The sequence below is a fragment of the Tachysurus vachellii genome, chromosome 21 (assembly GCF_030014155.1).
Source record: "Tachysurus vachellii isolate PV-2020 chromosome 21, HZAU_Pvac_v1, whole genome shotgun sequence".
NCBI lineage: Eukaryota > Metazoa > Chordata > Actinopteri > Siluriformes > Bagridae > Tachysurus > Tachysurus vachellii.
This window is the reverse complement of record NC_083480.1, coordinates 3,587,604-3,598,163: the sequence shown is the minus strand read 5'-3', so window position 1 is coordinate 3,598,163 and position 10,560 is coordinate 3,587,604. Positions and strand designations below refer to the sequence as shown.

Genomic DNA, 10,560 nt, shown 5'->3' with positions numbered 1-10,560 from the left:
ACAGAATATTGGAAGTGTGAGTATATGGTGTAGGTCTGTGCAGTTCATACAGGTGATGTGTGTGTGTATGTTGTGCTCAGAACAGTTCAGTTTCAGTTATTAAGGAGCCTGATGGCTTGTGGGAAGAAACTGTTACACAGTCTGGTCGTGAGGGCCCGGATGCTTCGGTACCTTTTTCCAGACGGCAGGAGGGTGAAGAGTGTGTGAGGGGTGTGTGGGGTCATCCACAATGCTGTTGGCTTTGCGGATGCAGCGTGTGGTGTAAATGTCCATGATAGAGGGAAGAGAGACTCCAATGATCTTCTCTGCTGTCCTCACTATCCGCTGCAGGGTCTTGCGATCCGAGATGGTGCAGTTCCCAAACCAGACAGTGATGCAGCTGCTCAGAATGCTCTCAATGGTCCCTCTGTAAAACGTAGTCAGGATGGGGGGAGGGAGATGTGCCTTTCTCAGCCTTTGTAAGAAGTAGAGACGCTGCTCTCTTTAGTTTTATCAACATTCAGAGACAGGTTGTTGGCTCTACACCAGGTAGTTAGCTGTTGCACCTCTTCCCTGTATGCTGATTCGTCGTTCTTGCTGATGAGACCCACCACGGTCGTGTCATTGGCGAAATTGATGGTATGGTTCGATCTGTGCATTGCTGCACAGTCATGAGTCAGCAGAGTGAACAGCAGTGGACTGAGCACGCAGCCCTGAGGGGCTCCAATGGTCAGTGTGGTGGTGCTGGAGATGCTGTTCCCGATCCGGACTGACTGAGGTCTCCCAGTCACTAAGTCCAGGATCCAGTTGCAGAGGGAGGTGTTTAGTCCCAGCAGGCTCAGCCTCGCAATCAGGTGCTGAGGGATGATTGTATTGAATGCTGAACTAAAGTCTATGAACAGCATTCGTACATAAGTGTATCTATTATCCAAGTGGGTGAGGGCTAAAGAAAGGGCTGTGGCAATGGCATATTAGTCTATACCAGTAGTCTATACTTAATGGAAGAGGAAAGTCCATACGAGTCTATAGTTAAGTAGCCTATACTTGAGAAGAGAATAATGTAGCTGATTATAACAGGAAAGGGAATAAATCTAAAACTAGGTGCTCAACAAAGCACTTAAAGGTTTGATGGTAAGGTGAATACATACTTTTGGCCTATTACAAGTGTATACAGTATACAAATTTCGACCACCACCAATTAAACGTACCCGCCTTGTCTGGCCTCAGCCAATCTCTGTCGGTCATGTACATAGTCTCATTAATATTCACGAGCTTAATGTCTATCTATTACACCTAATTACAGGAAAGCTGCATGTAGATCCAAAAAAAAAAAAAAACGCGTTAAAAGTACTTTTTACTTTTTAAACAAGTTAAAATATTTTTTTACTTGTGTGAAAGTAGAATTATTCTGGAAATAAGTCTCTAAAAAGGTTAAATTCCAGTATAAATCTCCATTTTTTTTATTTGTAATATAATTCAGTATCTTTTTATTTTAGACTTTTTTTTTTATTTTTTATAAATACTTAATAATGTAATTATGAACTAATAATTCACTTGAGCTGCGTTTGTGGACCGAAGCCGCCTTCACACTGCACACGACAAACGGACACGACTGTCGGATTTCGCCCCCTAGTGACAGTCGCACGGAATATGCAATATAGTCGTGTAGACGTCAACATGGGAGAGAAGTTAATTCTCGCGGTCTCGGAAAACCCATTACTAGATGATCGTGAAAAAAATGTTCTCCATTAAGGCGCAACTCGTGCACTAAACGGTGATACTCACCGAGACTTTTTCTCCGAGTCAGGTGGTGTTTTATATATATATTATATATATATTTTATGTGTTTTTATATTTATATATGAAGGAATTAATTAATGAAGGAGTAAATACAAACAATCAATACAACAATAAATCCAGAAAGACCGTGAATAAATTTTGAGGAAACATGGACACAACATTAAAAATAATACAATATAAATATGAATAATTTATTCCTTTTTTTTTATCAATAACAATGTACTTTTTGTTAAAACAAAAAGATTGTTTTTGGTAAAGTTTAAAAATTACTAAAGTTAATATTAATACTTTTCAATAATTCTTATCATCTCGCGCACACGAACCTGATAGGACAACATTAGAATACATCACATCCGGTCGGCATATCGGATGCGGTGTAGTCGCACAAGTTTAATTTTTTTAACGGATCCAACACTCAAAACGGATCCGAAAATTATCGGATCCGCAGATGGTCGGTACCTCACACAGCGATCTTGTGACTCTCTATAGGAAATGAATGACTTCCGGTTTATCTGCGGTCGTTTGTCGTGTGCAGTGTGAAGCCGCGGCTTGAAGGCGTTTATTTTCATGCGATGTGTGACCTCGTCCCAAACGAGTCGTTACTCCCTAGATTTGTTCACTACATAGGGCACAAAATAAAACAGTCCACGCGCACTCTAGCGCCCTATCTGCACTAAGGAAGCCATTTTGAAATACGGCCGTGTATTAGCATGTTAATATTATCGGATGCGACGTTATAAACTTCTTCTGTAAGTAAACAAGTTAGCTGTCGAGTTTATTATTGCTTCAAAACACGAGCTGTCGAAATAAAGAGTGTTATATCCTGTAACTTTTAACAGTTTAATGTCAGATTTTACTTATTCTTTTAATAGAGAGCGAAAATAACTAACTAGCTCTAAGTTAGCATTAGCATTAGCAATGATTCTGTTTTATGTGCTTTTTTATTGTTTGTATAAAAACAACACAATCCAAAATGTCCTACAGGTTCAACGTGTCTTAGAAATACATCAATAAATCGCTGGCTAGATAACATTTTAACTGGAAATAGAGCTTTAAAGTTGGCTAAAAATTATAGTTAACAGCTAATTAACAGCTTATTGTCATTTTTGTTCTGGACGATCAAAACACTGCAGTTGTGTAAAAGACACACACAAGACCATAGAGATAATGCTTAAGACTGAAATAAGAGGAAAAACATGAACCAAACATCACAACAGAACAAAGAACAGACACTTATATAACACTTATATATCAAAAATCTACTTCAAGGATTAAATCATGTATCTTTCGTCACATAATCATGAGGAAAAATAGAATAGAGTCATGACTTGGTTGTGTAGCTCTATAACCTATAATAGTGTCGGTCAGTTCACTAGTATATAAAGCCTCCAGTGAAGGATGGTGTTTATTTATAACAGCAAGAGAGGACACATTTTTTTCAGCACACACATAAAGGTGTGATGGTCATGTCACCACAAATTATAGTGCAATATAAAGTCATGTTTCACAAACAAAAACCACATCAACAGTTTTTTTTTTCTTTCAGTTTATCTGATTCCTTTTATAGAGAAGACGATCCAGCAGAATGTCCCGTCCTATGGGTGACAGCCATAAGCGGTTTTTACAGACCATGATGAGGAATGGTATAATCAGTAGTGTTCAAGCCAAGGCACTTTATCGCCATTGTTGTGAGACTCACGGAGGTATGTAAGTTATTGTTTGTGGTGAAATACAGAAAAGAACCATCTTTATTTGATTTGTACTCCTCTAACAAGGTTTGTTTTTGTGTTGTTTCTTTGTAGCTCATTATTTGCCAGATAAGTTGGAGGAATTCATCGACGTCATCAATACTAACCTTCAGCCCATGTTCATGCACGTTAGAAAAGGCACGTCAGAAGAGGACGGAGCGCAGCACTACGCCTTGGTCAGGAAGAGGTTTAACTCTGTAGATTAGGCTTAGCTGTGAGCCAACACATCATACCGTTTTCTTTTTCTCCATGCAGGTGAACGTGGCCGAAACAGACATCACGAGAATGTCTTCTGATTACGCTGATAACGAACTGGAGCTGTTCAGGAAAACGGTAAACACGTTTGCTTCCTCTTACCTTCGGCTCTGTTACAATAACAAATAATGCCATCGAAATGATGTTTATTTACATTTCATCCCACAAACCTTATTTCTCCTCGGCTTAACCTGTCGTGGTTATATCTTTCAACTCAGATGGATCTGATTTTAGACGCAGAGAACGGTAGCGCCTCTTCCACCGATCTTCTGAATTGCGCCGATCGTCTCCAGACAAAGAAACTGAAAAAGAAAGAGACGGAGCAAGTGCTGAATAAGTTTGTCCAGGACAAATGGTTAAATGAGGTATATCTTCTGACTTGATTACAGTGAAACTCTTTGCCTCAATTCTTTGCCTCAATTCTTCATGACTTTATTGCATCGCTGTAGCTTTTTCAGGCGAACTGCCTTTCTGTGAATCTCCCGTTCTACCTCATCAAGCTCATTTAGAGAGCAAGGCCACTCACTCGTGACCTGATAACACTTCTTAACACTTTCAGGCTTTGTTGAAGACATATTAAGAGAAATTCCTGTTAGATCGGGAACTGGCCGGAGCTTGGAGCATAATTATGGAGAATGATATCTGACTGAATATTTCTATATCAATTTAATATATTTAAAGTTACCTAGATAGTTTATCTTAGGCTTTAACGAAGCATCGTGTGTTTAAGGTTAAAGGTGAAGAATGAATTGATATTTTTTGATGTCTCTGTCTTTTCCAGAAACAAGGAGAATACACTTTAAGCACTCGTTGTATCATCGAGATGGAGCAGTATATGCGTACAGTTTACCAGGACCTCATCAGGGTGTGTCACGTGTGCCACAACATCGTCTTACAGGTGAGTGACCTACCAGCTGAAGATCCTTCTGGAATTAGCACTCAGTAGCAGGAAGCTGGATGAGAACATGTAGAGAAGCAAACACTGAGCTGTGAGGTCACAGTGTCTCCCAGTGCAACACAATCATCAGGGTCGAACCTCTGGTAGATTTCAACATAAACTTAATAATACTACCTTCACGGCCCAGTCACAGTCTACCTCAGAAAACACCCCTCAGTATGTAATTCCGAGGGTCATCATGGGGGACGTGATGGCTTAGTGGTTAAGGTACTGGACTTCTGACCACCAAGGTGCCACTGATGGGCCCCTGAGCAAGGCCCTTAACCCTCAATTTCTCAGTTGTATTAAATGAGATAAAAGTCACTCTGGAAAAGGGCGTCTGACAAAACGCCATACATGTAAACACCAGCTCCCACTTCCTTCCCCCGTGTCCGCTCATGTTGTTCTCTACATTTAAACGAGTTTATATCTGTACTGGCTTTAGATGAGTTAATATACAGACGAGGTAGATTTAATCTATAATGCTGACCATACTAATCACTGTATTTTTTATCTCTTTTGAGAAGGTATGATTAGAGATTCTCTCAGATTAGCGTTTGCCAGCCAATTTGTTCAAAGGTCACTACAGTCGAACAGAAACAAAAGCCTGTCAGGCCTGTAACTGTAAAAGCGTAGTAGCTTTTTATGAGCTTTATTAAATAACACACGCTTTGCAGAGGCGTCCGTGTTTTTCCCTTTTTACATCCTGATGCTGGAAATGACGCCAATACAAACGCAGTATTAATTTGTGTCTACGCGTCCCTTTTAAAATAGCCTTGATAAATCATGCTACAAGATATCTGCTCAGTGTTGGTGAAAACATATTTAAACGATGTTCTGACGTCTCGGTGACTAATCCTATGCTTCATATTTCCAGGGCCAAATCTGTGAAAACCCTGATTGTGGGATCAAGATGCATTATTACTGCGTTGCCAGATATTTTAAAGGGCGCATCGACCCACACTGCCCTTCCTGCAGTGTCTTCTGGGCTCACGAGGTCCCCGGTAAGAGTCTTTATTACACAAAGATCTGGTGCAGACGGAAAAAAAAAACACTAAGACACGTTGAGTAATTGTTCATGTCGCTGTGTCAGAAATCCAGCCGGAGTCACAAAGCCAGTCTTCATCTGCCAGAGAGACGTCTGCTTCTACACCGTCTACTTTGGCCACACGCCGCTCCAGGAGGCTGTGACGTCACACACACACACCGCATCCTCATCTCAGGCCTGGAGTGGAGATTAAAATGTGATACTGTGGTTGTATTTTGTGTAGTTTGTTTTTAAGTAAAATGCTGTACAGGATGTACAACGGTAAGCAATTGCACTATAGATATCCTGAACTGCTGTATAAAACAGTAAATATTCAGAATAGGAAATTTATCGGATTATACAATCAGCTTCAAATGTTCATCGCTTCTTGTTTTATATTTTTGATACATTTAATAAAAGAATGTTTATCGTTTGAACATTTCGAGGTAAATGGATTATTTGCTGGACCTCGTGTTAACTTGGCTACAGTAAACACGTGATATACCGTGTGTAGGTGAGAATACTGTATAAAGTTCCTCCTGATACTAATAAAACAGGAACAATCAGTCTCAATCATTATAATAACAAAAGCCATTTACAAATAATTAGTCCTAATAAGTAGCTGAGAGGTAGTGAGTCTTACTGTTAGAACTGACGGTGTTGGTTTCAGGACACGTCCAAGCCGTACGCTTCGGTATTACGTCGATGATGTGGAATCAGATGCAGAATCTAATCTAGAGTAATCCTGTGAGACGTGTGTGTGACGCTCACTAACCGGATTCAATTGAAATCTCAATATCTACATAGTCAACACCTGGCATTGTGACCTTTGGCAAGGTTTTCTAGGTACTTTGGAGAATCCGGCATGGATTTTATCTACATATGGGGATATATGGAGGCTCAAGCGATTAAGGCTCTGGGTTGTTCATATGAGGCTCAGAGTTCAAGCCTCAGCACTGCCAAGCTGCCACTGTTGGGCCCTTGATCAAGGACCTTAACCCTCGCTGCTCCAGTGGTGCTGTAACATATCTGACCCTGTGCTCTGACCCCAACCTCCAAAGCTGGGATAATAGATAAAATGGAAAGATAATATGGAAAAAAATCTTTCACATAGTAGCGTTAGGAAATTTGTTTTGTATTTGTGACGTGAAGAACGCTGATGATCTCACAACAATGACACTAGCCGAGGAGTGGGATGTGTGGTAGCCTAGTGGTTAAGGTGTTGGGCTACCAATTGGAAGGTTGTGAGTTTGATCCCACTGTTGGGCCCCTGAGCAAGGCCCTTAACCATCAATTGCTCAGTTGTATAAAAATGAGATAATGTAAGTCACTCTGGATAAGAGCGTCTGCTAAATGCTGTAAATATGAGACAGACAGTGAACGGTCAGTTCTGGAAGTTTGTGATTTCTAGATGACCGAGTCAGAGCATTTTTAAAACATCAGGTCTTGTGGTGTTTCCTGTATCCTGTAATTAGTACCTACCAGGGTCATGGACTAAAAAGTGAATGCTGGCTCAGATAGAAGGGGGTCTGAGGTCGTGTGGAAACTTACGTAATATGAGACAGCTGGGTTTAACGTTCTGGCTAATTGTTCATGGCAGCTTTAAAATTAGGATACGGGTGGAGGGAATCGTATTTAACACTGCATATCGCACAATTATTACAAAACTAAATGTTTACTGAAACATTTTGCTTGGAAAATAACCTGTACGATTTAAACACTGTAGAAATGACAATTTTTTTTATTCATGGTTTAAAAAAAAAAATAAATAAAAAAAGTTCTGGAGAGTTAAGATCATGACCACCAGAAGCTAACAGAGAAGCTGAGCTCCAGCGAGCGCACGTAATGCCAGTGCTGTCTGGGGATGAAGAGAACTTCACCAGGCTCAAGCACACACTCCTGAAAGGAGGCTTTGAGGAAGTCTGGGAACTGGACCACGTCTGGATTTTCAACATCCACCTGGGAAAGGAAGTCATCATCATCATCATCATCATCATCATCATCATCATAAGGCACATGTATTAATTTATGCCGCCCACCCAAACGAGGTTGCCTCAAGAGATGAACAGGTTTAGAGTGTAGTGTGTACCTGGCTGGTGTTGTGCAGAAGCTTGGACTGATGTGGATAAAGGTTCTCGCTTTCATCAGTGCTGTACAGACGAACGTACTTTCTCCCAACCACCTGTTATTCCCCGGAGAACGAAATCCCGCAGTAAGTAACAAATACTGTGTGTTGCAGAAAATCAGCACAGACGGTCACTAACATTTACCTGAGCCAGAAAGTTTTGCTCGGGATCCTGATGCAGTGGAGAGATGGTCCCTCCTGGCCCGAACCAAGCGTTAATCGTGATGTCATCTTCATCTCCCTTTCCAAGGCAACAGTAGTCGGGGATACGGATATCTTCTTTCAACTCCGGCACCTGGAAGAACGTCGATTACTGTTAGCTTCGTGTTCTAATAGTTTAAGACAATAACTAACAGTCTGAACGTCATGACGCTGTAAGATAAGGTCCAACAGCATGTGGAGTCAAAGTTATTTTAGCTGTTTACCAAAGTATACTGATGTTGAAATTAAATAATAAAGATTATTTCAAAGTGCTTTTATATTTAATCTGTTTAACAAATCCTTTACAGTCAACTGTCTGGGGTTTTTTCACTAGTGATGTTCTGCCTGGTTTTTCCTGCAGCTGTCTTCACTTTCTGCTCGTTCATGAGGTTTTTGCAGCTCAGTTAGTTTCAGCTCACTGTGAAATGTCCACTGTGAAGCTCCGTCCAATGAGTTTTAAAGCATTTGGCGGAAGGTGAGCAGATATTATCACCTTTTATCAGCAGTCACATCATCAATAAACACAAGAAACCAGTTCCATTGTCAGTCGTACACACAAACACCATGAGATGAGGTGGTGTTCTTCAGACCATGAGCAGTTCCTTCTCTTCTCCATGCTCTTCTCTTCCCATCGTTCTGCTACGAGTTGATCTTTCTCTCATCTCTCAATAGGATGTTGCTCCAGTTTTTTTAAATTTAAGCTGATCTTCCTGTTTTACCAACGGTTTACATCATGTGGTGAACCCTCTGTATTCTGGATACCTTCTGTTTGACACAGATATGTCTGGTCAGCTGTTGTGTAGGGATTTATTTCACCAGGGAGAAAATTCTTCTCATCTATTACAGTTGTTTTCTGTTTGTCTTTAGGCCTGTTGGATTTCCTGAGATCATCAGTGTGTTCTTTCTTTTCAAGAACCAACCAAATAGTAGATTCTGCTCTCTCTCTCTCTCTCTCTCTCTCTCTCTCAGGGTCTCTGTCTCTTTCACTCTCAGGGTCTCTGTCTCTTTCACTCTCAGGGTCTCTGTCTCTCTCTCTCTCTTTCAAGACTTGATCTTTTAAAAAATAAGACTCGAGTTGACTCCAGTATCTTGTTGTAGACAGAAATGTTCAAATATTCTATAGTTTATAAAATGGATTTGACGGTAAATATTGTACCAAATGAAACGGTCACCATTCATATATTTCCTTATGTGTATATAAACATTATGACACTTAGTACACAACCAGGATGAGTCAGATCAGTAAAACGGAATGTCACCTGATCAAAAAGCTGATGCTGAGCCAAGTATCCTGTAACAGCCTCCCTCTGTAAACACACACACACACACACACAGCTTTACAAATGGCCCCAGTGATTTCACACCGATACACTATCATGGTATATAGACATGGTATAAAACTGTACTTGGCCTAAAATGTATGTGTCGATGAACTCGTTCACTGTAAGAAGCTTCTGCGACCACTCTTCATCAGTGTACCGGGATCCCAGCTCGACAGGAACCGTCCGGAAACCTGCTACCGCTCGCAGATACTCTATACTTGTGCACAATTAAAAAAACAAAACAGATTTTAACAATGCAATCATTCAATTCCGAAAAAAAGCTGTCGCTCGCTTTATTATTGTCATTCGATCAATTTCCTTCCTATCGCTTACGATTACTGTTCACACTTATACACACTTAGAAAAGCATTTATTTACACTTTATATACCTCCAGGAGTGCTCATTGAAGGCAGGCCAGTGGTCGATGATTCCCTCGAGTATGACTGGAATCTTTGGCTCCAGAAATCCTGACCGGAAACTTTCCAGAGCTGGGCATCGAATCCTCTGTACTGACAGTGCAGGGTTGATTATGGGCTTCATGATACACTCTTTTCTAAGTTTCTATTGACAGAGAAAACCTGAAGTGAGCATACAGCTTTGTCTGAGGACCGTCTATACCAGTGAAAAAGCATCATCATCATCATCATCATCATCAATATTAACAGATGGAGTTCATGCATCTGCACATCATGTAAAGGATCACCTTTGGACAAGGCTGTTCCATGTCCACTACTTTGTCAGGAATCACTTTATTTTTCAGAACTACTATAAGTCTTTGTAGAACATTATCCATAACAGAGGCACCCAAGAGCAAACCCATGTCACATGTCTTTATGGCATCCTGGACCTTGTCTTGTGATGTCTCTCCTCGACACGTCCCTACAGCTTTAAACAAGCAGCCGTAAGAGTAAACACGTCTCCATTCCTTGTCCACTTCTCGCCATGTTCCTGTGTTGAGCTTCTCCCAGGAGTAATCAATAACAACCTGGGCTTTTTCAATACAAGAGGAGATGAATGATGTGTACAGTTCTTTCCTGCTGAGCTCTAACATCACCAGCACACTGGGTTCAACTACATCACTGAACACAAGGGGGAACTCGGGTTCAGACGCAGGCAACACTGCAATCACGTCTCTCCAAACGTGATCCATGACTCCTGCACTGAT

At 40.8% G+C, this 10,560-nt stretch overlaps 2 protein-coding genes across 6 annotated transcripts in view; one reads left to right on the top strand and one right to left on the bottom strand.

Annotated features, from left to right (window-relative positions):
* Positions 1 to 2,212: 2,212 nt before the first annotated feature.
* On the top strand, positions 2,213 to 6,183 carry nsmce1 (NSE1 homolog, SMC5-SMC6 complex component). Of its 5 annotated transcripts, none has more exons than XM_060857269.1 (8): positions 2,213 to 2,230; positions 3,326 to 3,482; positions 3,582 to 3,703; positions 3,783 to 3,860; positions 4,001 to 4,147; positions 4,564 to 4,680; positions 5,597 to 5,723; positions 5,813 to 6,183. In XM_060857269.1, exons 2-8 carry the CDS (start codon positions 3,365 to 3,367, stop codon positions 5,908 to 5,910), a joined length of 807 nt encoding a protein of 268 aa, XP_060713252.1. In that variant the 5' UTR covers positions 2,213 to 2,230; positions 3,326 to 3,364; the 3' UTR covers positions 5,911 to 6,183. The 5 variants fall into 5 exon arrangements, with proteins under 5 accessions (XP_060713252.1, XP_060713254.1, XP_060713250.1 ...); XM_060857271.1 differs by lacking the exon at positions 2,213 to 2,230 and adding an exon at positions 2,265 to 2,528 and having other exon boundaries at positions 3,347 to 3,482; XM_060857267.1 differs by lacking the exon at positions 2,213 to 2,230 and adding an exon at positions 2,269 to 2,528.
* Positions 6,184 to 7,505: 1,322 nt separating this feature from the next.
* The window catches only part of kdm8 (lysine (K)-specific demethylase 8), a 3,257-nt gene continuing 202 nt past the window's right edge, over positions 7,506 to 10,560 (bottom strand). Inside the window, exons 1-7 of the mRNA XM_060897220.1 lie at positions 10,099 to 10,560; positions 9,784 to 9,956; positions 9,479 to 9,611; positions 9,332 to 9,379; positions 8,017 to 8,166; positions 7,836 to 7,928; positions 7,506 to 7,705 (exon numbers count right to left, since the gene is read on the bottom strand). The exon at positions 10,099 to 10,560 is cut by the window's right edge and continues 202 nt beyond it. Of these exons, the coding sequence (XP_060753203.1) occupies positions 7,541 to 7,705; positions 7,836 to 7,928; positions 8,017 to 8,166; positions 9,332 to 9,379; positions 9,479 to 9,611; positions 9,784 to 9,956; positions 10,099 to 10,545 (1,209 nt within the window). The 5' untranslated portion in view covers positions 10,546 to 10,560 and the 3' untranslated portion in view covers positions 7,506 to 7,540. The remainder of the gene's footprint in view (positions 7,706 to 7,835; positions 7,929 to 8,016; positions 8,167 to 9,331; positions 9,380 to 9,478; positions 9,612 to 9,783; positions 9,957 to 10,098) is intronic.

What these genes read in the sequence shown, in the direction of transcription:
- nsmce1 (XM_060857266.1), top strand. Translation starts at nt 3,178, where the DNA reads ATGGTGTTTATTTATAACAGCAAGAGAGGACACATTTTTTTCAGCACA. An exon ending in TGGAGCTGTTCAGGAAAACG is followed by an intron (nt 3,861 to 4,000) that starts GTAAACACGTTT and finishes CTTTCAACTCAG; the next exon opens with ATGGATCTGATTTTAGACGC. An exon ending in CTGGGCTCACGAGGTCCCCG is followed by an intron (nt 5,724 to 5,812) that starts GTAAGAGTCTTT and finishes TCGCTGTGTCAG; the next exon opens with AAATCCAGCCGGAGTCACAA.